General features: G+C 42.0%; 1 protein-coding gene across 5 annotated transcripts in view; it reads left to right on the forward strand.

Annotated features, from left to right (window-relative positions):
* SGCD (sarcoglycan delta) overlaps positions 1 to 27,813 on the forward strand; it is a 302,620-nt gene that overhangs the window by 230,946 nt on the left and 43,861 nt on the right. For all 5 annotated transcript variants that reach the window (XM_072348262.1, XM_072348266.1, XM_072348264.1 and 2 more), the window contains 2 exons: positions 17,187 to 17,274; positions 19,547 to 19,666. In XM_072348262.1, the coding sequence (XP_072204363.1) occupies positions 17,187 to 17,274; positions 19,547 to 19,666 (208 nt within the window). The remainder of the gene's footprint in view (positions 1 to 17,186; positions 17,275 to 19,546; positions 19,667 to 27,813) is intronic.

Consider the following 27,813-nt stretch of genomic DNA (forward strand, 5'->3'; position numbering starts at 1 on the left):
CCTCACCTGCTGCACAGACACTGTTGCCATCACCACCCGAAGCAGATTTGAATCTCTGCATGGCAGTAGGCTGCGAGCATCCAGTGGGATTTATAAACCTGATACGCTCTCGTCTTAATAAATTTCATTCTCAAGCAATAAAATCCAGAGCCTACTTTGGGTTGAACTTTGGTTGCCCTGGAGCTCTGGGGGCAGTTACTGTGATATTTTCAGTGTGCTAAAAAGGTGTAAGTTTAAGCAAATTTTACAGCAACCGTGAAAACATTTCCCTAGCTTCACAGTGATATTGGCCAGAAGTTTCTTAGCTTTGAATTTAGAAGGAAATTTTGCAGGCTGGCAGAAGGAGTACTTCCAGTCACACCAGAAATACATCTTGCTTTGTGTGTTTCCCGTTGTTTGGCTAACGAGCTGGTGTGATGTGCTGCACACCGAGAGCACAACAGGCAGCCAAGCATCCCACCAGCTGCCAAATGTCTTTGAGTAGCCCACAGAAGAAAGAGAGGGGAAGCTCTGAAGTAAGCTAAGTTTTTGAAATAGCTCTACAACTTCTATTTCAAAGCAGAAATCTCGTGGAGGCTGCCTGTGGCATTTTGAGAAGGGTTTCATTAAATGTTTCTAACATGTCATAAGCTCTTTTAAGTGGAAGGGTAATGGCTCATAACATTTGTAAGCTTTTTAATTTCATGCAATATGAGCAATGTAATCAACACCTATTAAAGTCAATCAGCTGTGCCAAGTGGGCTACCTACCTTGGCTTTTGTCTATATTTTCATCATGGGCACACCTCTAAACTAACCCTGGGCACAATGCTTTTGTACTTTCTGGTCTTAACATCAGTGGGGATTTTGTGTCTGGAAAACCCCGTGTGGTCCTTGCAGAAGAATCTATGCTCACAGACTGGATAAGCACTTGCTGTGTTTTTGTTTTCTAGGTGGGCAGTTTGGGCCATGCAGTTGTTGCAGCCCTGAAGCCAGAAATGGAGAGTGAGAATTTCCCAAATGATCTCTGAGTTTGAATGACTTTTTTTTCCATTCAATAGGTGAAATTTCTCTGCTTGAGTTGGTTGTGTGAAGTGTGGGTGATCTTCAGATCGTGTTTGTTTTGCTGTTCTGATCTGATTCCTTTCCCCTTTTCATTTCAAACATTTGCAGCTGAACTCAGTGGTCATAAAAACAAGCGATGTGCACCGCAGCTCAAAGTGAGCTGTGAGGTTAAGGCTGGATGCTCTGTGCTCTCAGAGCTTTTGCGTTGCATTTTTACCACGATCCCAGAACATTTCAGCTCTGAAGAGTTTGACAGCGGGACTGAGTTGTGTTAGGGCTGTATATCCAGAGAAATGTTGCAAATCAACTAAGGCTGTGTTTTTAGCTGAGTCGTGATCCTTGAGACAAGAGCACAGGCACTAGAACCTAGGGAGGAATGAACATTTGATTTAGTTTATTCCTCCAAAAGGAAAAGGAAAAGACATGGATTTATCGATTTTAAAGTTGAAAGAAAAAATGGCTGAGCTGAATGAATTTGGCAGGCAGTTTCTTCCTGTCCTCCAGCTCGCACAACAGTTTCGGTGTCTGTTATTTCAGCTTAGGCTCAGCATCTCCAACTTGTGTGCTGCCTCTGTGAATGAACTTGGAAGGTTGTATGAAGCTCATTTCTCTTAATTAGCCATTTATTATGGACTCTCATTATTCCTACAGACATGCATACCTGTGGGAGATGTACACCATCCTTATTTTTCTGTGTTTAATATTACTATTATTATTATTATTTATGAGAGAGTACTTGGAGTTGAATGTGAGATACATCAGTCTAACCTACTGATCATGGCTGCTTTGGAAATCCCAAAGAATTATAAACAGCTTCTTAATACTGAAAAGTCAAAAAGGAATAAAACTTCATACAGTGTAGATAGAAGATAGAATGATAGAGGAAGCGCTAAAAGGCAAATAGTGAGATCCAATTATAAAGAAACAGAGTGGTGTTTTCTGATCAGTAATGTTCTGTAGCCTTCTGTTCTTACTGGACAGACATTACTGTTAATAGAGAAGCTATGCTGGCATTTGACAATTAGTAACCTGAACCAACCCATGGGATTGGAGGCCTTTGTAGAGTAGTCTTGAATTTCCAGTCCAAAACACAATCCAGATTTCATCTTAAGAAACAATAGGCTGAGAAGGAGGTAAGCTTTCCAAAGCACCTGAAATTGCTCAGGGAAAGGGGTGCAGTTGTGTACTGCTGTATTTCTCTCTCCCGTGTGCAAAGGCTTTGAGCATAAGGATTTCCAGTGTCTAGACATGGCTGCTGACAGTCAGGATCGTGGCTGCTTTGGAAATCCCAAAGAATTATAAGCAGCTTCTTAATACTGAAAAGTCAAAAAGGAATAAAACTTCATACAGTGTAGATAGAAGATAGAATGATAGAGGAAGCGCTAAAAGGCAAATAGTGAGATCCAATTATAAAGAAACAGAGTGGTGTTTTCTGATGTTTCTAGGAAGCCTCAGTAGCAGAGATTCATGTCCTCTTACCACAGGACAGCAAACACTTCTGCAACTCTTCTGCTGTCAGAACTGTTTCAGAAGTAAAGTTATGTATTTCATATGGCAAGTGTTACTTGACAAGACAAGCTGTGCTGTCATTAGCAAGTGCAGGCACACACAACGGGTTTTACAGACAGTTCAGTTGGCTGCTCTTTGATTTGCAACAGGAAGCAAAAATCAGACCTTCCAGGTTTCATTTACAAGCTCCTTTGCCAGTAATAAGAGCTTCTCTGATTGTTCTGCTTCTAGATGACAGATGTTGGATTTGGAGAAGGAGCTCAGGGTAAAACAAGAACAACACTGAATTTGCTCCTGTTCTTTTAGGACAAATTGGTTGAGGCTCTTGGAAAAACTGGCTTGTATCTTTTGAAAGTAAAAGTGAGATTTCTTTGGCTGCTAATATCTCCCTGGCTGGAACATCTCTATTTTTGATCTTTCTTTGTCTGGGGCTGTGCCTGGCTGTCTGCTCCCCTGGACCAATGTCTTTCAGCAAGGGACAGTCCCATGCTGGTTAGTGATGCACTGTTGGTGATAAAAGAGGCTTGAAATCCAGTCACAGAGACGGGTGTTCTGGTGTGTCAGTGAATCCTTGATTTGGTCTTCAGTCTAACCAGATATTTAATTATATGCATTCTTTACAGATGTTGATTACTTCATTGATGTTGGTATGGCTATTCTCATGCAGAAATTTAAGTGTACATTGGTTTTTTCTCTGGATCATGCCTTATGCTTTCTACGGATGCTGCATAAGTATGGTAGTGAAGCCACTGGTGGGAGTCCATTCAGCCAGACACTGTGCAAACACAAAGGCAGCACCTCCCAGGGGGTTTTGTGCTGTCAGTAGGTAGAGTGGGATAGGTTATAGGGATGAGGGTAAACTAAGTGGCTTGCTCACGTACTCCTGCAGGAGCTGAGGAGTTGTGTGAGGTGTCCTGTCTCCATGTGCACGTTCATTTTAATGGATCACATGCCTCAAGTGGGAGAGCTGGCAGATGTTTTCAAATAAAAGCTGATATGGTTAAACAGTATATTTGGAGGTGTGGCGTCATGCAGCTTTGCATTTGTTTCCCTGCTAGAACTAGCATACTAGTAAGGGAAGCTGAGCAAGTCTGGAAGTGAGTGAATACAGCAGCATTTCCCTTTGAGACACTGAGATTCTGGCATGGAAGCTACAGTAATTTAAGGATGAAGATGTCCTCCTCTGGAAAGTTCTTTGTTATGGTCTACAAAGGAAGGTTGTGTTTAAAGTTTATTCCAAGTTATGCAATGCAAAATTGGATTTGTAAGTCTGTTCATGAAAGCAATGAGTAAATGTATGCCAGGATTTGCTTAGTATCAATATTGGACACTATTCTGTATTCTTCATCTGTAGTCCACTACTATACAAAGAAAGTGGCTTTTATAACTTAGACTTTTTTCTTTTCTATCCAGTTAAGGCTTGATACAGTATTTCTAGTCCATTTTCTTACTGAGCAAAACACGATACCTACGATACCTTTCCCCTGTCTCTCTCTTGACTTAGACAAGGGATGAATTTGTCATGGAGCATTTAGGGAATAAAGGCAGTTAATGCCCAAGTTCTGCTTCTGCGCTGAGAAACCAATAGCAGTTGCCAAAAAAGCGCCCATGGCACCATGAATGGATGGTGACCGCTTTAGAGAGAAGAATGCTGTTCACTGAATCATCCATATCACTCTTCACAGTGCCAGGGAAGTCGTATTCAAGAACTAATACAAGCTGAGCCTTCCTCTTGGATGAAATCTGACAGGATTGTAGCCCAAGGCAGTACAGCTGAAGAGTAAGATGTGTTTTTGTAATGAGAAGCTTTGTAAGGCATCAATATTTAAAAGCAGAGAAACAAATAAAATTACCATCAGGTTGATCGAAGGAGAAGAGATGCCATTTCTCCAACAGAATGAGGCTTGCTTGTCCAGCAAGCTTTACAGTTCTTTAGCCAAAAAAATCCTGTTGTTTTTCCTATGATTGGGCTCATCTCAAAGAGCAAGAACAAATTTTCCTTTCCTAGGTTTATTTTGCAGGTTAGAAGTACAAAGTAGAGGTAGCATTTTATTGCCTTAGAGCAATTGATATTTTCCTTGAAGCAAATAAACTGATGTGTTGTTCACACAGGTGAAGGCACACAGGGAATGGCCAGATAACCCATAATCAAAATGCACACAAATTGCTGTTAGAGGTCAAGATTAAGTGATCAACCTGAGGTTGTTTGGTGACTTGGTTTCCAGAGAGCCATGGCTGTCATTAATGGGATGAACCTAAACACATTTAGTCTTCTGCTTCCTTTGGCTCAATGTTCAGAGTCTGTCCTTTTCAGGTTTTAGCAGGACATCCTTCACTTTTTACATAGAGACCATATAATAAGTATTGGATCTGTAATGTTGCTGCATTCCTGAAATCCCCAGCAGTTTCTATAAAGTGACTAATGCTATGTGTGTTTCCTTCAGATCCCAACTGTTATTTATAAATGATAAACCTTGATGTTGTACGCAGCTGGGAGGGCAGCAGGCTTTCTGTTTCTCTGCAACATTATCTATTATGCAACATTCTGGGAAACGTAGCTTAGTTCTAGTAGGAGGAAGAGGAGAAGGCAGAGAAAACCCTCCCTGCACCTGTTCCTGTTGGGAGCCACTGATCGGATGTCTTCATTGATCCATTTTGTTCCTGTGGAGTTTTGCAGGAACTTCAGGAATAAAAATGTCAGGAGGCAGATGTCTTCTGTGGCAACAGCCAGTCAGACTGAGCCACCCTGCTGATTGCCCAAAGAGTAATGCTGGGTCTGGGCTTTCATATGTCTCCTGTGCTCTATTTACCTTTACACATCCTCATCTCTTTGGCTGCATTTGCCATTATTCACCATTTCCCCAAACAATCTTCCTGTCTTCTTCCAGGCATAGAAAGAGCATCTGCTGCTCTATCTGAGAGCCTGACTTCTTCTGAAGTGCCACTCCCTGGCCCCCAGGGCTGTTAGTTGGGGATGTGTTTTTGCTCATCAGCAATACCGTGTGTTCTTCTGCTCTCTTAGCCTTGAAGTTGATACCCAAGAGTGTCTATTGAATGGCAGCTGCAAGATGCAGTCAAATCTCACCACAGAGCTCCCTGTTACTGCTCATGCAATGTCCCACTGGTCAGATATCTGCTGTCATGTTATCTCTGTAGATGCACGTGTTCTGTGTTGCAGCGTCCAGCAGGATTTAGCATCTTTCCTCCATATCAGTTCAACGTCACGTCACATACTCAGCTGCATCTGCCATTTTCTCTCTTGAGGTCCTGTGCTGCCCTGCCTGCTCCATGTTCTGCCTCTCCTGGGGTGGAGGTTTGCAGTTCTCCCTCCTGTCTGACAACAACTAACACATGTACGTTACCACACTGCAGGTCATGGTTTGGGCCCTGGTGTTTATTCCTGCAGGGATGTGTCTGTCTGGTCATGCATATAGACAGAACATCCTTCTGAAAGCAAAGTATCCATCATTTCAGAAACAAAGTGGTGTGCAAATATATATCCAGCGCAGAAACCCCTCACCATAATTAAAGCAGATGAAATTACTTTCCTATCAGAGGCACACTCATGGGCCTAGCCATTCTTTGTGTCCTTCTTTCTCAAATATGCTCCTACAGATTTAACTCAGTGTCTTTGTACAAAAAGCATTCCCACAACAAGGCCAAAATGTGCTTTTCATCAATCATTTTGTAGCTGCTTCAAACTTGTCACACTAGAGTATGTGCCTGGAACTGCTTGGTGGGGGGAAAGAAGCAAAAAGAGAGGAAAGAAAAAACAGATAAACCACAAATGAAAGCAGGAATTTGAATAGAAACCTGAATTTTCTGTCTCCAGGAATGGTCACATGATCTTTCTTTGTGTCCTGTAAGGTAGCAAGTGTGTAATCTCCAGTTAATAAATAATTGCAGCTCTAAGAAATGAGCTTAGTACTCTCACAGTTCTATTGAAATCAGGGCACACTGAGCCCTTCCAACCTATTTCCCAATGCACAGACCAACATTTGCCCCTGGCTCATGGCAAACCTGGAGGACAGGTCTCATCTTGAAGAGCCCTGTAATTGTAACAGCAGTCCAGAAGCAGAAATGTTCTGATTGTGGGAACGTGTCCGTGCTGACCCTTGTCACTTCACAGACCAGATGTGTTGGAAAGAGCTCCACTGGGTAATCACGGCAGCGAGGATGGCCTTCTGCATCCTGCCTTCCAGCCATAGCCGGGCTGTAATGTAGTTGCTTTTGCAGTGTAATTGCTTTCTCTGCAGGGCTTCTTCCTATTGATTCTGCTTGTGTGGATTTAAATTGTTTGCGGGTTGGAACTAGACTCAAGTTGGTCTCCATCTCTGCTTTTCTATGCTAGACAGCACACGTGACAGTTCTATCTAAGAGACTTTAATGATGTCTAGATAGCATCACTCCCTGGCCTGTGCGTGTGTATTTGATTTGAGGAGAGAGGCTGGATCAGATAAGTTCAGAACATCAATAAATACGTGTATTTTGTTTGGTGACACTTGTTCAATTTGAATCCTTTTTTCCCAGGAAGCAGCTTGTGTTGTGTCATTTTTTCAGCATGCTGTGTAAATGCTCTGCATCTGCAACTGTCGAGGACGGTGCCATTCCATTGCAATGCCATCTGCTCATTCACAAAGTGCTTTTTGCGTCGATAAAAAATGTGAGGTGCTACTCATAATTAGGCAAATCGCATGCTGTGATCTGTGATTGATTTGATTTCTGTTGCTGGCTACCTTGCATATGTCTATGTGTCCATGAGTATTTTCTGTGTATCAGCATATGGCTGCAGATGAATCAGAGCCTCATGAATTCCTTTTCCCAATCCAGACAGATGGAAGTGTATCCCGTTCTTATTAGCAGCATCTGAATTTTGGTAACATCAGGGGCCTCTGTGAGGATTTTGCCTGTGTTTTGCGTTGTGCATGCATACATAATTTGGCATGGCCATCTATAACCTAATACCAGAAGTGATCCATGACCCAACACAAAGGAAAGTTAGATTTCAGAGGAACCATAGAATCATTTGAGTTGAAAGGAACCACTAAAAACCATCTGTTCCAACCCCCCTGCACTGAATGGGGACACCCACAGCTCCATCAGGTGCTCAGAGCCCCTCCAGCCTGACCCTGGCTGTCTGCAGGGATGGAGCACCACTGGACACAACCTGTGTCACTGCCTCACCACCCTTATCATTAAAAGCTTCTTCCTGAATCTCCCCTCTTTTAGTTTGAAACCATTTCCCCTTGTCTCACCAGTGCTCAGCAGTATCCATGTTAGTAGACATACAGGAGAAAAATCTCTCTATATATATTGACATTATACAATGCGGTAACAAAGCACTTCAGAAGTACTGCAAGCATTGCAGAACCCAGGTGTCTCTGGTGAATCAGGCTTTTGGAAAATATTATCATTCCTTTCTTTGTAGTAACAATATGTACTCTGAAAAGTGTACATATATATATATTCAGTTCAGTGACTGACTGAGATTCTGGTTGTACTATGGTCCAAGTAACGCTGATAGTAAGAGAAAATAAATCAGAAACCACTCGTTCTGTATAATTGTAATATTGTCTTTAAACGCCGTATATACAGGTTGAGGTATGATTTACCAGTAGTTTTAAAAGAAGTCTAAGGCAGACAGCAGGCATACCAGAAAGACCATAAAAATGAAAATACATGAACGCTTGTCTGGAGTAAAAGTTATGAGCGTTGTGGTAGTCATATAGCTGGATGATTTAGAATATTTTAAAGCTCAGCAGAGCTCTCTTCAGTTCTCTCCCTTTCTCTTATTGCCCAGTGCATGCATACAGGGTATCAGCAGGAGATCTGTCACCGCTAGAGTCTGACCATAGCTAGGACAGCCCAAGGCAGAAATAGGCTGTAACTTAGCTCAGAGCCATAGTCGTGCTGCTGCTGTATCTTGTGTGTACAGGATCGGGTCAGTGTGAGCTCCCTCTTGGTCTGATGTGAGCAGCCTCTGTGGTTAGAAAGTTTTAAATAAATTGCAATAACGAATGCTCAGCTAGTTTCCAGTGGGAAGTGGTGATAAATGTGCTGAGAATCTAAGGCCACTGCTGTCCTGTTTCAGAGCGTTACAATTGCTCTCGTCCTGCTTAGTCTGTATGAGGGAGAGCTGCTTCCCTGCAATGCGGTAATCCTCTGAGTACCTTTGATCACCTCCGGTATAATGCCATCGGGTGAACTTGGAGTGAAGAGCTCAAAGCATTTTCGGAATTGTTTGGTCACTGTATAATCCGTACTGTTCTCTTCTCCTCGGGTGCTGTGTAGGGTTGTCTTGCTGGAGGACTTCTGCAGCGCATCCAATCCTTTCAGGTCCCAGCCCAGGCAGGCAGCAGCGCTCAGCTGAGCCCTTGCCAATGCAGAAAGTTTTGTAGAACTGCAGCAGCCTTCAGATGTTACAAATCTAGACTTCCCACCCCTATGGACACAGAACAGAGTTCCAACGCTCACAGTTGCGTTTTATTTTTATGTGTATGTCTATCTGATGTCATCACGTCTGCTTTTTTCTTTGTATTATGAGCCAGCAAAGTAAAAAAGAAAAAAGATAATAATAATAATTTTTAAAAAAGGATGACAAAGAAGCTGATGCAGATGTAATCCCTTGGGGATCTATTTGGTGTTGTTTCTAGTGTCAGCAGGCTTAATCAGCTGCGCAGCTGATAAAGCATCTTGAGGAAGCAGCCATGCACTCTTAGTGTTGTGTTCATGAGATCGTTACAGGATTTCTTCTGAAGAGAGGAAGCCCTGGACTGCCAAAAATAAATCACTTTGAAGGATGTAAAACCTTTTGGGTAGCCATCCACAAGCAGAATCTAGTCATTTAGATCTCACATCATAGACCTGCCTTCTTTGCACTTTAAAAGGAGAGTCAGAGATGTAATTGCTTTAATGCAGCAGTGGGAAATTTATCTTTTGTTCCTACCGTCATTAAAAAAAAACTTCAAGGAGTGCCATAAAAGAGGGGACTCTGTAGTACTGGATATAAAGCTCTAATGTGTGTAGTACATATGCCGTTAAAATGTGTTGCATTGGGTGGGAACAGAGTGTTTTTACTTAACTTTTCTGAGCTTCACAGTATATCTTTCTGCAAACATGACCATAGTTTGTTTGCATAGAAGGGACTTGAGGACTTTGCTTTAAGCATTTGAATACTTTAAGAAATATCAGAGGTTAGAATACAGCATGTTGAGTCAACCCAGGACTTTCTGGATCTGTGTCCCCAAGTGCCAACTGCAGGTCAGGGCTGTGTCAGCTCTGCCACTGATCCAGGCTACATGATGGGGGTGCATGACACTTGTGGAAAGAGTTTGTTTCTAGGAACAAGAGGGTACAGACCATATTTTGTTACCTCTGCACTGGACCGAATGCCTCCTTCTTTATAGAAATCGTCTTTAGAACGAAATACAACACGTACGGGGGCATTTGTAGCTTTCGTTTTAATCTGTTTGTTATCAGTTCCATCCACAGTTTCCTTTCATTCTGTTATGAAAAGCTTACACTGTCAAATCAGAAGTTTTACTAAAAGAGGGATTTAGTTACATGAACATTTTACTCAGCCATTTGAAGGACAAAGTCAAGATCAGCAGAGACTCGATGATTAAACAACAAAAAGTATGTTCAAATAATATTAAAGGATGTTTTCAATCTAGCACCTGGGGATTTAGCTACGTGACTTACATTTTTGCTCCAGAAGGCTCCTGGACAAATCCCATTCTTATTGTGAGGAGCTCTATCAGAAGCAGGAGGATCTGTTGCTTTTCGTTTGTATTGCAACCTAAATAGAAGCAGTGGTGGCTGACTTGCAATTTGGCATGAAGTGCAAGGTCTCAGCTGATACAGATGAAAGCCGGGCTGCTGCTAAGTGGGACTTCAGGGGTTCATTGGATACTCCCAAGTTTGTCTTCCTGACTTTGTTGACACAACCAAAGGCAGATGCTGCCCATTGTTTTTCAGGTGTGAGATGTCTGTGCGATGTTCTGGTGAGGTTTGCTGTGACTCATGGAGGTGCCAGTTTGTGCTCAGCAACATCTCTAGGGAATTCTGAAGGTTTCTTTACCTGATTGTTTCCTCACCCCTCCACTTTTGGGGTCAGCCCTGAGCTTTTCAAGGCACGCTGCAAGGCAGGACTCAGTGAATGCAATGCACGCTTGGGATCGAGTCCAGGACTGCTTTGTTTGATCTGTGCTTGTAGAGGGTTCTGGACATTTTGTGGTTACAAAACTGCGTTTAGTGGCTTGCAGTGAGAGTTTTGCTGTTGTTTTCCTCTGATGGATGTGCAGTCATATTGGAAAGTGTATCGGTGATACTAATTTAATCTTATCTGTATCAGCAGTCATCTGGGAACTGAGATTTGAAATCAGTCACAAACTGGAGATTTCTAGCAGGAACGAGCTGCCCAGGGAGGTGCTGGGCTCACTGTAAATGGAGGTTCCCAGGAAACATGGAGATGTGGCACTGAGGGACAGTTAGTGGACATGGTAGGGATGGGTCAGCAATTGGACTAGATGGTCTCAGTGGTCTTTCCAACCTTAGTGATGCTGTGATTCTATGACTCTCTGCTGCTTTCTGTCCAGTAAGAAAGCAAGTAGAGCCAAAGCAGAGGGCAAGGTAGACTTATACTACCTGCCAGCAGACATGCCTTTATCTGATTGAAGGTAAGTTCTGGGTGAAGCTGTTTATCTTTTTGTGTATTCAGCCCAGACAAGCTACAGGTTATATCTTGGTTATTCCAGTCCATTTCCTCTGTCCTTGTCTTCACAAGGAATTGCTGTCAGGATTTCCCAACGATCTTTTAAGAGAAGAGATTAAGCATTATACAGATATTTATCGAATATCTTAAAATAATGAGCTTCTTGGGGGGAAATTAAATGGCTGCAGCACCACTGCATGACACTGATTTGGTCAGTTTGAATGTGCTGTTTGGAAGCAGTTTAAATCTCTGCTCATCCCAGGTTTTGTACAGGAGTGATGTTTGCAAGCAGTTTATAACTCAGTGTCTACAAGAAGCTGCACCAGCAGCAATGGGATTTCTTCCTCCTTGAGACTTGACCCCCTCTCCTTGTGTGTGTCTTAGTGTTGTCCCTACCCATGGAAACACAATTCAGAGGGCCATGTATCACTGCTGTTAGCTCTGTTATTAGTACTGTTATTACATGTACCAGTAATAGTAGGACTATTTGGACATTATGAAAGGAATGCGCTTGTTATAGCCCCTACAAATACTTTATCAGCAGCTCTTTAAAGCAGCACTTAAGAGTGCAGAGAAGCAAAGGGGCTGTTTGTGGCTCTCAGCCAGGTGAAGGAATGCTTCTGCTCTCATTGAGGGCTGCCCACTTGCTCTCCAGGAAAAGGTTTTGCCCTCTGACAGCCCAGCTATGTAGAGAGCAGTGGGGTTCTTCTGTATGTCACTGAGAAAATGGTGCTCTGAGTGGCATCTCCAGACTTTTCCTCTCCGACGTGGATAAAGCTTTAATATTTTAATTTTTCTCATTATGTTTTTCAAGCCAGCGGGAAATTCAACATTTTCATTATTTCCACAAGCTTCATATGCAATTACTGTGCAGACTCTTTGAATCCGTAAGATCAAATCAAAGCTATTGCTTTTAACCACCCAAGATAGAAAGACATTGATTGTGATGCATTATTTTTAAATTGCCTGTTAAAATTTAAAAAGATTTCCACATATTTTGAATAATTCCCTAAAACATCTGTTATTGAATTTCCTTAAAGACTGAACTAGCTGGGATTGCTTCAGCTGCAAATGAGGGTTGCCAGAGTGTTTTTTCTCTTTTGGTCTCTGATCTATACAATTTTAGCATCTCTTCCAGAGTGAGCCAGAGAAAAACACCCAGCGAGCTGTTAAGGCTTGTTTGCCATGTGTTTAGCCTAGCAATCAATCGATACCTTTTTCAGTCTTCTGTGTTTTACTGAATACCTCCCTGCTTAGTGGGTAAGCAAGCAACACTATTTTGACATATTTTTTAACTATTCAAATCCTTCATTCTGCAGCTTATGCTCAGCATTTTAATCTATGGAATAGGTGTGGCAGCTTCTTTTCAGTATACGTTTATGTTATGATTGAGTCTGCTAATGAAGAAGTGTTGGTGTAACAATCGGAATGATGAGCGTTTGCTACATAAGATTTCCTACAAAGGTGAACAGTAGGTTTGTGGTGGGCTGGAAGTGGATCCCTCAAAGGATCCCAGCCTCAGCTGTGCCCAGAAATTGAGGGACATGGTTAGTGGGCATGGGTAGTGAGTTGGTGGTTGGACTTAATTATCTTGGTGGTCTTTTCCAATCTTAATGAATGTATGGTTTTATGAATGGAATCGTGACCCAGTGCAGGGTCAGCATCTTAAAAGGAAAATGCTTGAAACATGTCAGAAGCAAATAAGAAAATCTGAAGTAAGCAAAACATTTATCCCATTCCCATCAATGTCTGTAGCTCTGTTTCTTCGGCAGAATGATCCAAGTGAGTGCTGAAAGAACCTGTGGTGTAAAATGGTGTCAGAAAAGAGTGACTGCTAATTTAATTTGCAAGTTGCACAGGCAGTTAAATGAGAGACTGTGGTTCAGTGCAGTGCCATAGGATGACCTGAACATGAGCTATAGCTCTGCTAACTCCGCAGCAGTGAAGTTCATAGATGGCCACTGTAAGGAGATTAAAGTTTCAACAACCAAATCCAAGCATGAGGAGCATGTTAATCTCAGTACCTGGACTGGGAGCAGAGCTAAAGAGAGGGGCAGGGAAACCTTAGCACAGTATTTGTGATAGAAGTGAAGTGCAAATGACAGAAAAAGAGATTTCTCAGTACATCAGATAGCATGAAGGCAGGGAAATATTGTTGTGTGATCTGAAATACTAGATTTCTTTTATCAAAAATATGCTTTCCAGAGGAACTGAGTGGAAGCTGTTATAGACACTGTATGGGAAATCACAGCCCGAACCTCTGATTAATCAGCTGAGGCAAGTGTTGGGTCAGCTGTGGGAGTACTGGTGAGAGTAATTTAGCTGTGCTCCCAGAAGGGGTGGAGCTCGACTCTAGACCTCATTTAAGGGCTGACCACCACTAGGGCAGTGTTTCTTGGAGATTGCTACCTGGTGGAGATTGCCTCAGTATTTCCCCATGAAGGCATCCATATCACAGAATCACAAGGTTGGAAAGAATCTATAAGATCATCTAGTCCAACCATTCTCCTGCCACCATACCTACAGAAAACCCTTAAGTCCATATCGGTGAGTTTTTCCTCATAAATAACCTTTTGAATATCTGTCATCATCTTTGTTACCATCTTTGTATCATTCCACCTTACAGATACACTGATAGACAATCAGAGAAAGATTCATTTTTCTATTTTTCTAGACTCAAAAGAGCATTACATCCAGCTTTCAGTTCACTTCAGTTTTCTTTGCATCATGTCCAAGAGTAACATAATGTGTAATTCCTTTCGTATCATTTATCTAGAAAGACTCTGATCTGGGTTATTGCCCGTTATACTTCAGAAATATGGTATATCTTGTATATTGTGGTATGTACTTGTAGTGCTATAATTACAATTGTGTCTATTTCTTGCGTGCTCATAATCTAACTTTAGGTCTGTGATTTCAACACATATACCAAGCACACCACAGTAAGTCAGACTGCGGTTTTGTTGGTCCTTTACAGGCACTGAGGGCTGTGGGATAGTGGGTGTGGTGGTGGGTTGACAGTTGGACGAGATGATCTTAGCAGTCTTTTCCCACCTTAATGATTTTATGAGTCTATGATGCCTTATTGATCTAGATTTCCATTTGCTGAAGTGGACCAGAATGCTTAAATTCACGTCACGATAACATGAAATGCTAAGAGAACTGAAAGGTTTCCCCTTTTCAGTTACGATTTCTAACCACTTTAAGAAAGAATTAATGCTTTAGTCTGTTAATTTTTGTGTGTGTGATTGAAGGAAGCTGGCATTCATCACTAAGCTTGCAATGGGAAACATTTTAAGAGTTCAGTATGTAAACTCATGTCATGTTGTTACCTTTGTAAACAGAAGATGATGGACACAAAATCTGCAGAATTTTCAGCAAAGGGGAATCATTTAATTTTTCTCATCTGTTTTCATTTCTTAATGGAAGACGAATTATGGAAATGAGGGCAGGCATTGCAGTAAGTGCTTGAAATGGTCCTTCTCTGCAGACCAATAAAAACATAACTCTACCATTAGAGAAATCTTGGTTTTTTTGAAAGCTGCATGAATCTGAGCTCTGAAGCAGTGAATGAGATGACTGTGCTGGAATGAACATTTCAGGTTCTGGTTCTGTGATTCTATGTATTTTAAGTCTTTCTTACATGGATACCAGCTCTTAGTTCACCCTGTAAGCCTTCTTTACGGCAGTTTGGTTTTTTTTCTGCAACACTTGGCTTGTGTTGTAGTGCTTCTATAGTGAATCTCTTGTTAGGCAGATTAGTAGCGGAGTTTTAAAGTTAACCAGTCTTGGGGTTTGAATGATTTTCCCTGCCTTAATTTGGCCTAGGAGGTTTCCTGGCCTTTTCCAAACACTCTTATCTACTTGCTTAACTCCATAAAAAAGTCAAATGGTGCAAGTCAAAAATGTGACCTTTCTGTTCTATGGAAGTATTCATAGAGATTCCAGTACTGTCTGTGACTCTGGCTTATGTATGGTGCAGCTATCTTGTCATTAAAATATCCTTCATCTATACATGTAAAATGAAAGCGTAACAGTAAACTGCTATTTCTAGTGGTGATCAAATTAGATTCTCTGGCAGGGGCTGCAGAGAATTAATGTCAGAGGAAGCTTTTGTTATTGCTAGTCAGTGCTAGCTGTAGATGTCCCTGCTCATTGTGGGGAGTTGGACCAGATGACCTTGATGTAATTCTCATAAATATTTGTGCACATGTAACATTGTTTGGGGTGAGTTTTACGGTTTCGTTTTCATTGGGAACTCTTCATCCAGCAACTGAAGCTCCAGTGCATGACTCCAAAGAGTTCGTCCCTGTGCTCCTATTAAACTTCGTATACAAACAGCCGAATTCTTTTGCTGTGACCCAGAAAACATCTATACAAATATTAATTACATTCCTTATAAATTTGAGATGCAAGGAGCACATGCCTGACCTACACACCCTGTCCTGAATGTTCGTTCTTAATAGAAAGATTTTTGAAACAGTGGGAAGAAAGTGCAGTATAAGAAGTGCATGGGCATAGAATTTTCATCTCCTTGCTGTTTTTCTTGCTGTTGCACCCCCTCTGCTAATCCTCTGGCTTAGCTGATTAATGAGTTTATTCAGCTGCCTGCTTAAGACATCACAAAGAACTGCTGGCAGTGAGTTTCTACCTCACACTTTAGACTTGTGTCTGATTTAAGTTGGACTCACCCCATGTTAGTGCCCTAGGTGGCTAATAGCCCTTGATAATCCAGCCATAGGACTGGAGCTGCCTGGAGGAAACACAAATTCCCAGGTGTCTTGGATGTGTTTGCACACAGAAGGGGCCAGATGGTTTTCGCTGTGGGTTTCCTTTGTCTTTGCGCTGTGGGAGAAATACCTGAGTTGGATGGTGCCAGGTAGCTGTGTGGCTCCAGTGTGTTAACAGCTGTTCTAGCTCCTTTCTCAGTGGTGTATTTACAGCATAAATGTGAAAAACAGGCAGAAATTGGTGTGGTCAGGTGAGGAGTGGGGAAGACTTCATGTCTTGTTGCTTTTAGTGAGCACACTGGGGATGAGTTGATGGTTGATTAGATGATCTTAGTGATCTTTTCCAGCCTTGATGATGCTGTGATTCTGTCTCCAGACCTGATGGGATGGGTTTGGTCTGAAGCATCCCAGTCTGCATGGTGATGGTTCTAAGTGCTGGGTGGCTCATAACTGCTCTGGGACCAAAGGCACTTTGTGTGTATAAGCAAGGTTTTCTCATTCACAGCTTCCTGGGCATGACAATACGTGTCAGTGCATGTACATAGGGTTGGAGTCATTTGAGGCTATGTGCAATATTGCAAATTTGACTCTGAAATGCTTTGCTCTAATCAGCCTCCTAAAATACCACAAACTTCAGGTCAGGTCCATCATCACCTGCACATCTTAAAATAGAAAGCTGGGTGGCACATAATGCCAATAAAGCTGACATTCCCTAAAACAAGGGTAGTCTTTGGGATGTTTTCTGAGCCAAACGGAGGCGTGACTATGACTTTATCTTGGACAATAAACATGTTCAAGGAACATGGAGATGTGGTGCGTAGGCACATGGATTAGTGAGCAATATTGGTAGGGGCTGTTGGACTAAATGGTCTTGGCAGTCTCTTACAACCTTAATGATTCCATGATCAGGAACTGACACAAATATAAGGAGTCTCAGAGAACTCCCCTCACACCAGTATACTTGTGTGCAGTGTGGAAAGCAGTGGGAAAGGAAATTTGCCTGTCTCTGGGCACCTTTGGCTGCTCCTTTTCGATAAGCTCATTTGTATTCCGGGTTATGTCCTTACCGTGCAATGATGAGACCGACACAGATCAACACAAGGGCACAAGCAGCTGAACCTGCACCTCACCCCATCCCTAGCCATGCTGCTGTCCTCATCTCACATGCTTGCTCTTGTGGTCTCATTCCAGGGCAACCCACTATACTTCCAGTCTGCCAGAAACGTTACAGTGAACATCCTCAATGAGAAGACAAAAGTCCTTACTCGCCTTGTAACAGGTAAGGAGGAGGAAAGGCTGCATGGAGTTGTTACAGAGAGATGAAAGCAGGTGTGTTGTGGGATGCTGCGCTGGCTTCACACAGTTTGCCGTAGGGGAGACCAGGTGTCTTTGTGAAGAACAAATGGAAACTTTGCTCTGCTTTGTAGAAACAAAGGTAGAGACATGAAAGCAGTGCTGGAGAGGCAGCTGGCTGGTGCTGTCTGATAACGAAGCAGACCATCGTTTTCATTTGAAAGCCAATCCAGAGACAGAAAGGTTAGCTGTACAACTGCAGGGTCAAGAAGAACATGCAGGCTGACATCTCTGTCCTAGCAGGAATAGGATTTTCCTGAGACTCTTTTAGCTTACCTAAGATCTTGGGAACTCTGCTGATTGACTGTGGCTGGGTTTGGACCCTGAGCAATTTATTGCTTTTTATGCCCTCCTTCAGATGAAGAACACTGATGCATTAGAATGTTTGATGGATAAATGAGTGTTTCTTAAGTCCCCAGTGCACAGCAGCCTTTGAGTGGATGCATGTGTTATTTAGGTTGAAAGAGCTTTAAATACTAATATGTATATATGATATAGGATAGATATTTATTTACTAAGATTCATCTGGGGACTGGGAGAAGTATTGCTGCATAGCAGAGCCAGTAATCCATAAACATGCTGTTTCTGCATGAGGCTGAGTTGTTTGGTTTGCTTAAATAACAGTTTGGCCTCTAGTCACAGTATTAAATAATTAAATATGCAGCTTCAGAAAGCAGTGGTTTAAGTGGCATGCATGAAAACTGCCTGGAGGAAGGGAATAAATTCAACCCCAAACTCTCAGATTCTCATGTTCATAACTTGTTTAGTCTGTTGGTTCTGCATATACTTACAGGAGGCTATTTGGTTCCCCTAAGCGCCTCCTTTTCAGGATTGCTCGGGAGGACACAGTCAGCTTGTGATGTCCCTGTGGTGATATCCTGGTCACTGAGGGCATTTCTGTGTTTGGAACAGCTTTGATTCAAAAGTGGGGGGAAAGCATGGTCCCACATAGCATGTGCTGCAATGATGAATATGGAGGCAGTTAATTAACAAGATATAAATCAAATTTAAAACTCAGAAAGTATTTAACTTTCTCAGGGTGGCTGCAGGTTCTTTAAGTGTTTCTGCAGAATTAGATATACAGGGGTCTCACTTTTCTGTAGTCCAGATTGCACACGTGAGTCCGTGTGCTCTGATGCTAATACAGGCAAACACTGAGTACAAATGGGGTTAGATAGAAACTGCCTATAAGAAAATACTTTGGAGAAATGAGACTCATCAGGCAGGTGGCAGAAGTAAAGCAAAGCCTGGTCACTTTCCTGCATAGCAGCACATTACAGGGAGGCTGTGGTTTGTTCTGGGCTGTGTGAGGCTGTAAGATGACAGTTTGTGCAAAGCTTAGCTGAGGTCGGATAACAGAAGGTCTGCTCTTTGTAGTGTTTGAGTCCTGCACAGAATTGCATTTGGGCAGCTGATGTTTATCAGCCTCCACAACAGCATACTTTGCCTAGAGGGTCTCAGCTCTGCGCTGCGCAGCAGCCTGCGGGAGAAGCAGTGAAATTAAAATAAGCGCTCAGAGGGAAAGTTTTACTTGTCTAAAAACTTTCTGAGATGTGGAAGAGCATGCTGTTCATTTCAGCCTACACATGGCTCAGCTCCATTCCCTTCGTGGCTCATCCTTCTGCGGTGCCAGGAGGGCAGTGGTCCCAGGGTTGACCATCCTGAGGAGGTGGGACCAAACTTAAACTGCAGCTTTAAAGCAAAGCACTTTTGTAGTGCTGCTTCTGGCTGTTGTTTCTTTGTGTTTAGTGTAGTGCTTGTTTTTTTTCATTGGACTGTGCATGACAGCAGTATCATATTTAGCAGGCATGAAAGCAGGAATCTATTACAGTGCAGCACAAGCCCAAGCAAGGTGAACCACTGCTCTCAAAGTGTAGCTGGGTGCAATCACTATTATTTGTGGTTCAGTCTTCTGTTAGAAATTTCCCAGTTATGCCATATTTAATGGCAATTTAATGACATTTAAGCTTTAAAAAACATCATAAGTAGAAATAGTTGAGGGTTATTTGGGTGTCCTTCCCTATGGTGTGGTCTCCCTCTGTAAAGCACAGGCATCACTGCTTGTTGTATTGGATGCAGGTTGTGTCTGCAGAGCTATTAGAGTCATCTCAGCAAATGGGGTTATTAAATGTATGGAGTCTGTTACGTGGTTTTCCTCCTCTTTGCCTCAAAGCTTGTACTAAATCTCTTCTCTCTAGGTCCCCAAGCAGTGGAAGCACACAGCCAAAAATTCGAGGTGAAAACCCTCTCTGGAAAATTGCTGTTTTCTGCAGATGACAACGAAGTGGTAGTCGGAGCAGAGAGATTGAGAGTTTTAGGTAAGAGATTACTCACTAAGTCACTTTTTAATATACACCTCTTCAAATTTTGAAAGAGTTTTGCCTGACTTTCCTTCACACTTGTGGAAAGCTTCTATTGGATGCAGGCTGTTCACTGTCTTTATTGCTTTGAATCTTCTCCAGACACATAATGGCCAGGAGTTTCTATCTGAGGAGTTTCTTAACTTACACAACATGTTATTTCCCCTTCTGGAAAAAAAAAAAATCCCTGAAAGTGTTTTATCTGGACCAGAAAAACAACCTTAAGACCAGCTTTGGAAAGTAAATGACTTTCTCTTGGGTCTGGAACAGTATGGGTTCACTGTACCATTGCTTCCATGGCTGCAACCAGTGTCTCTGTGAAGAGGGAATGTTTAGTATTTTCAATCTTTCCACTCATCAGCAGCTTCTCCTCCATCCTAAAGCAAACACTGCAGAGGAGGCCTGCAGCAAAAAAGTCAGTATAAATTAAAATCCTGTACGCATTCTCTGAATACTTTGCTGGCCTTTATATTGCTTAAGCTTTCCTTACCCAGACATAAAACCACGTTGTTCATCTCTGAGCCATCTCCAGCTATGCTCAGGGATATGCTTAAATGTCCCCTGTATGGGAGGAGAAACTCAATGTTATCAGTGCCATGGCCTCCTTACTTCTCTAGTAAGTTCCTGAAAACAGAGGGATCAGTGAAGGAGCTTAGGGTGGTATGTTGTATTTTTAATTAGTGTGTTAGTGTATTGTTAGTTGAGAATCAGAGAATCATTTGAGTTGGGAGGGCCCTTTGAAGATCACCTAGTCCAGTTCCCCTGCACTGAACCCTATGTATATATAAAGGAGCTTAAAATTGAGGGCTGAAGAGTCTGTGCATCATGAATGAGATTTCATATCCAACCCTTATTTTTTCGCTGTTTGGTGTTCTGCTGTTCCAGATGGTTTCCTGTATCTAGAAAGGGTAGCTGTAGCTCTTTCAAATTGCAAGTCACTGTTGGTACGCAGTAGGCTGGTGTAGTCATCAGGTATAGCCAAGTTAGCTGAGCTTCATGGGATAAAGGCTGGAAAATTCTGCAGCATCTTTTTCAGTAGAAAACTTTGCAGAGGACCATTCCAGATTCATGCAGTGTTTCAGAGCTGGGGAGCATTTGTCACCATCCATGTGTACCACCAATCCCCTTCACACGGCGCCCTTCTGAACTCCCAAATCATGCAGTCTTTGCACAGGGCAGACGAATTCAAAGAGCAATGATCTTAACTGTTTATTTGGAAGCTTTAAAGTGAGATAGATTTATGTCATTGATTCTTTGAAAAAATACAGAAACTTTTGTTTACAAGTCACAAGTGCTCCTTTCCAGATTACATACTTGCAAAAGCATTGCTTTTATTTGCTTTCTGCTCTGGAGAAACGAGCAATTATTTTTGATAGTTATTTTGAGTTCCTGCCTTGTTTTAGTCTCCAGAATAAACAGCTTCAGAAGTATTACTAACCGCCGTAGTGCACTTTCATTTTTATTATTTTCAACTGTGTTTCTCAGGGTTTATTTGGCATTGAAGAGCAATCAGAAAAGAAAAGGTAGAATGCTATCACAGATGATGTTACATGGCGAATATTTCAACGACCTTGAGCTGAAATGCTTTCAGAGTTCATGCTTGGCTTTGTTTTTCTCCAGCTTTGCTTCCCCAATCTAATTATATCTCCAAAAGTGGTTGCCATGGCTGTTTGCCATGCTGGGAAGTGTTATACCATATGTTCATATTTCTTCCAGTGATTTTGTCTGCACTTGAGGCTAGTCCAACTTGTAGTACACAGACAGATTCTTTTGATCATTTCTCTGGTGTTTGGGATCTCAGGTGCCGCCGGTACGTGTCTGCTGACATCTATCTACGCTATGTAAATAATCTCAACTTGTTCTTGTTATGGCTGAACACGTACTTGTTAGAGAGGGAAGCGTGTGTCTGCAATCTGGCATGAAAGTCATCTTGCAGAGGTTAGAGCATCAGTTATTGGACCTGTGGCTAGCTTTTAATCTTGTTAACAATAATTACTTTTTCTTTGTGTGCTCTTCAAAGTAGATTCTGAAAGTTTGTTCTACAAAGTAATGTTGAAGCCTTGACATGACAAAAGAGGAGCTTTGTTTTTTTTGAAATGGACACAGCATTGAGGAGCTAAAGGGTTTTTCATCATGAGCAAGGCATCAAAAAGGGGGGGAATATACAGCATTATGGATAACAAGCAGATAAAAGTAGGACATATGTTGCATTTGATGAGGCTTCAAAAATTGCACTATGTGGATGCAAATTACCAAATGAAAGTTCCTTTTATTTCATGGTTGGGTTTTTTTCGTTGTTGTTGTTTTGGTTTGAGTGGCTGTGGTTCTTTTTGGGGGGGAGGGGTGGATATTTCTGATTTTTTAACCACTAAACAATACAGAAAGTGAGAGCTGATTCTCTTTGCATGCACAGTGCAGGTGGGCACTACTTCAGTGATGGTATTTGGTTTAGCAGATCCCTTCAAGTTTGCTGTCATGGGTGAGCTTGGAGGATAATGGGAACTTCTGTTTGAGGACAGAGCCATCTCTCAGCCTTTCAGCCATGGTGAGCTCTGATGACATCTACATGAGCTCTTCCAGAACCAGTGCATGTTCCCATTGCCCTGCTCAAAGCCCAGCAGCTGACTCAGAAGGAGCTGATGTTTGCCTGCAAAAAGTTGTGTGGAAACTGAGTCTTCTGCCAAATCTGGACTGCCCTTTTCCTCCTCAGCTCGTCTATGGGTGCATGCAATTGCCCAGCCGTCACCTCCACTCTTTTCCAAGGAGAGGATGGCAACACATCATCACTTCTAGCACTGCTTTCTTACACAGTCCTCCATTCTGCAGTAATTGAGCACGTAATCACGTTTAAACAATACTACAATAGAACTCAGAGCAGTCTTCATCCCTCTGAACCACAACTCTTTGTTTGCTCTCGAAGTGTTAAGATCTTGAAGGCAGATTCTGCTGCCACTCTTCCCCTGGGACAGCCCGGGTGGTGCCTGCTTTGGCAAGGAACAAGTAGACACAAATTCATGCCTTACTCAGTATCCCCTGCGGGCTTGCAAACCCATACAGTCTGCATTATGGGAGATGAATGAGCTGCTTCTAATTGAATTTCCATGTGGTTCGTCAGACAGCGGTTCCCTTTCCTGCCTACTCCCCCATAAGACTTGAAACATGTTCAAATGGATTGAAAAATACTTCAGAAGAAATACTCTTTTAACTAAAGAGCATTAAAATTAATATTTATTAATTACTAATTTCATTTAATAAGCATCTTGAATATTACTGCATTTATAAACAAAGGACAATCATAAAGCATTATTCTGACTGTTAATTAGCTCTATTTATTCTCCAGATTAGTTTTTAAATATGCCCTCTAGATGCCACTTGATACTAATTAACAGGGTTACATTATTATCTCTGTACAAAAGCATTTTTAATTAAATCTAAAGCAATTTAAATTAGCACGAGTTTTTACAGAAATTAAAATCTGGTCAGATGCTTAATTTAGCCTTATGAGACAGCATCTGATGACACGCCAGCATCGCTTCTCCCAGGGGCCATGACATCTTTTTTGAGATTATTTCTTGAAGTTTGTTTTCAGGGAAACTTGCCAGTATCCTCTGGATTTTAATATTTATGATGGATTTATAAACCTTTTTTTTTTTTTTTTTTTTCCTGTTTTGGCTAAGCTTTGTAGGGAATCCACATGCATTGCAATGAGCTGAGCTAAAAACAGCAAAGATGCCTTTCTGCAGGCTGCCTTGTTACACATCAGCCACGGTTTTTAACCATTCTTAAGATTATCTTTCTTCCTTATGGTAAAGGTATGGCAATCTCAAAACCATAAGATCCCCTACCTCCAACAGGTGAAGGCAAGGATTGCTTCCCAAACAGTTCCCACACTAGTTGTTTGGTAAATGTGATTCTCACTGTATTTTTCTTGTAGAATCATGCAATAATATGAGGAACTGAGGTTATGAGGAAAGCCCTACCTAGAGTAGGTTGACTTTTGTCCCCCAGTGTTGTAAGGACTGCAGGAGCTCCTCCACAGATACGCAACCCACTCACCCCACACGCTGCAGCCTTCTCCAGTACCATGGCTGACTGCAAGATGCCTTTGATCTTGGAACCATAGAATCATTAACATTGGAAAAGAACACTAAGGTCATTTAGTCCAAGTGTCAGCCCATCCCACCATGCTCACTGCCCAAGAGCAAGATCTCTGTAGTTCTTTAACACCCCAATGGTGACCCCACCACCTCCTTGTGCAACCTGTGCCAACCTGTCACCATTCTCTCTTAGAATAAATTGTTCCCAGTATTCAGCCTCGCCAACGCTTTTCATGCGCTCCCTTCAAGTAACCAACCAGTAGCTGCACCTTTTATTCACAAGTGCTGAGTTTTAGTGCTCAAGGAAGGATTATTTTAAAAACAATTTGCAGCACTTTTGATTTAAATGGGAAAAAACCAGCACTTAATATGAGTGTGGTGAACTAATTTGTCTGTGCAGACTTGCCTAGCTGTCTCAAAAGCTTCGCATACACAAACATCTGTAGGAAGCCTTGAATGAGTTTGAAGGGAAGAAAAGAGAAATCCTGCAGAACTGCTGTTGCAATTCCAGCCTGGTTAAAGAACTCTGTTCACATTTCCTTAATGTTACAATTTTTGTAGCTTTGTGGCATATTCTTTCTAGCTTATGTTTGCTGCAGTATTTACAGCAGAGTAACTTTAATGAGTTCAGGGTTCGTTGTATTTCATGAAAATAATCTGCAAAGCCATTTGACTGTTTCTAGTCATTTTAGAGTGTGGTGTAAGCTAGAAATACAATAACTTCCAGGAATTACCACCCATTTTTGCTGCCTGCACCCTTCTTCCAAAGTGATTATTTATGGGTCAGAACATGCACAGTTGCCCTTTACAGCAGCCATTATGATTTCAAAATGGTATTTTGCTGATTTGTTTATGGCAGACTGAGTAACTGTTGTAGCCAAGTGTTGAAATCAGAGCAGAGCCAAAGAGGAAACGGAGCTTTCTGGCCTTAACAGAGTGTCTGCTGCAACTCTGTGCCTGGGGATAGATGGCAAGCTTCAGTCTTTGTGTCTGGATTTTGTACATTCTCCTGAAAAAACCTATCCTTTCTATAGGTCTGTAGGTAGTTTCTTCAAGGGAGAAATGTTGCTGCAGTACTCATTTCTAGCAGATTGAAACGTTTTTTGACCTCCATCTTTTTCCTGTGCAAAAGCAGCTGAAAAGTTGCATTTTGCAGCCTACTCCATGAGGGCTTGGTGCAGCCAAAGCATGGCTGTGGCTCCATGCTGTGCTTCTGGAAGCAAACATTGGACCATCAGCACTGTGTCAGATGCCTTTCCCAGTTCCTCCAGTTGCAAATGAGCTCTTGCGTACTTGGGCTGCTTCAGAGACACCTGGACGCAGCAGTTGCTCCGAGCTCCCTTCTGTGCTCCTGGCAAGAGAAACGAGTGTGCCATGACCGCGTTAGCTGTGCTGCTCACGAGGCTTGGACAGGCATTTGACCTTTTGCTGAAGATGTATGAACTTTTTCAGGAAGCAGTTATGAACATTCACTGTTCACTCTCTAGGTAATTAAGCAGTAGTACTAATACAGTCCCGGAGCAATTGCCAAGCTGTCATGTAGTCACTGGTCCTGCAGAAAAGGAACGGAGAATAGGATGAGAAAGCTGGGGAAAGGTGCTGACAAATGCAGATAAAAGATGTGAGCGCTGGCTCTGCCGTGGCTGGGAGCAGCCTCCACTGTCTGCAGCCTTCATTCATGGCAGTGGAGTCTCATCCCATCTCTTTGTTCTCATCGCATAGCTGTAGTGCTGGAAAAAATCATGTTTAGCAAAAGTTAGAGTGGTGGGGAGGGGGGGGGAAATGTTTCCGGTCAGCGATTAAAGCCACAAGAAAATTCTTTCTTGCTCTCAGTTAGGAATTATGCTGTATCACACTAACAGGCATGAAAAACCGATTTAATCTGCAATCAGCAGTAATAGAATAACAATTCAGAAACCATATCTATTTTTAAAAATAACAAAAGTGGATGTGCTTGAACTGGATTTGCTTTTCTCCTATAGTCTGGGGAGGAAAAAAAGTCTCCCATTATATTAGGCAAGAAATTAGAATGACCCCAGCTTGAACAAGCATGCTGGCCTTGAATGAACGGTTCTGATCACTGTGCTGCCTTTGGGGCAGTAGGTCTATTTAAGCACTGTTGTCTGTTCCTTTTAACAGGGAATTCAAATAACATCGCCCTTCTTTTTCAAAACCCACTTATCCAGTTTGTAAACTTGTCTTTTGTTGGGCAGAACAATGTGTGTCAGGAGGAAGAAATACAAATACCTGTTTTTTTTTCTGTTTGCTTTTGCTTCAAAGTACATTCCAGGCAAAAAGGATAGCATTTATGTAAAGTGTATAGGCTTCCAGTCCAGGCTGAAACGTGTGTTCAGATTGCGTTACCTTAATCCTGTTTAAGGAACAAGAAGAATCATCCGCCATCAGATTAATATTGATTAAATGTCACAAGGATTATGAAAGAAACATACTGTACACTCACCAAACACCAAAATCAAATTTAAAAGTGTGGCAGATTTATGTTTTATTTCCTGAGTGCCTCCTCTAGCCTTCACAACCTGATCTGTCTGAAGCCAAAAGAACATTCTCCTTGATAAATTTCCACTGGGTATTCTCACTTCAGGTGCTCTCCTGGGTTTCTTTGCAAATTTACACAAGAATGCCGAGAACTGCTTCAGAGGAGCTCAGTGATGACTTTGCTGTTGTTGACCTGCAGGAAAAAGTATTGAAGGACCCCAAAACTAGATGAGACAGAAATATCCAGAGGTCGGCATAGGTTGTAGCAAGCTTTCTTCATGTCTTTTCTCAGTTTGGATACAAGCCCTCCTGTTCTTTTCAGTTATTCCCTTTATGTTTGTCAGGGACTCAACCACTGAAGCTAGGCTGCAAGTTCAACGCGTGTCTATAGTCACACACATCACACACATCACCCGTGTGCTCGTTTGAGATCTTGTATCTCATCCTTTTGTCTGCACGTGTCCTAGCTTAAAAGTGGGATTCATCTATTTCTCTGCACTATGAGTCAGAGAACTGCTTCTCCTCCATCCCGTGAAGCTGTTAGTGTTGGAGGCACAAGGACCTTCTGGCCTGACTCAACCATAGCCCAATGCTTAAGGGCTGACTCATTCCCCATGTGCATATCTAGTGCCAAGTCCAAATCCCTAAGTCCTAGGATATCCTTGGATACAGATAATGAAAGAGAGAAAATATATTTGGTGTCAGATTCTAGATAATTTATGTTGCATCTCTATTAAAAACACCTCTGTTGGTAGTGTATGCAATTCCTTACACAGATTGTCCTTGAACAACTCCTCAACGCTTTGGCACATAGGTATGCAGACAGACCACTGCAAGGAACCACTTTTATCCAATAGTAGAAAGAAATATGAACAAAGCTTTATGGCTTTTGTTCAGCACAGTGGGTTAACCTAGCCGTGCTATTATTGTTGGGCCCTGAAATAGACCTCATTGATTTCAGATTTGATGGGATTCAAGGGGAGCAACAGCAATTACTATGTTCATCCATTTAAGAACGTAAATTAGGGATGAATAAGGCTTTTAAAGCAAGGAATTAAAAGAAGTGGGCGCAAATCATTTCTGTCTGTATTGTATTGGATTTACTTCCTGAATACCTGTTTGCCCAGACACCTTTCTGAGACTGTCACATATTACCCCAATGAGATCTGCAGAAAACAGAACCTTATCAGATGGGTATTTTCATGTACAAATTGCTGAATGTGCCCTGATCAATAACTGTGGAAACAGAAGTAGTTTCTGGAGATCATCAGCACCCTGTACATTCTCTACTGACCTTAGCTAGAAGAAAAGAATCGCTGCAAATCCTTTTCCTTCTCCCCTCGTTTGCACAGTGCTATGTTAAGGCAGTGTTCTAAAGTGAAGATAAAGTTAAGTCAACCTAATCAACAAATCTGGCACATGGCTCTGAGGTCCCAGTTTCATTATAAAGCAGTGCTATCAACCTCTAAAAATGTACTGTGAATGTGGGCATTATTGTTTAAAGAATGCACA

Source organism: Excalfactoria chinensis, chromosome 13 (assembly GCF_039878825.1).
Source record: "Excalfactoria chinensis isolate bCotChi1 chromosome 13, bCotChi1.hap2, whole genome shotgun sequence".
NCBI classification, from domain to species: Eukaryota; Metazoa; Chordata; class Aves; order Galliformes; family Phasianidae; genus Excalfactoria; species Excalfactoria chinensis.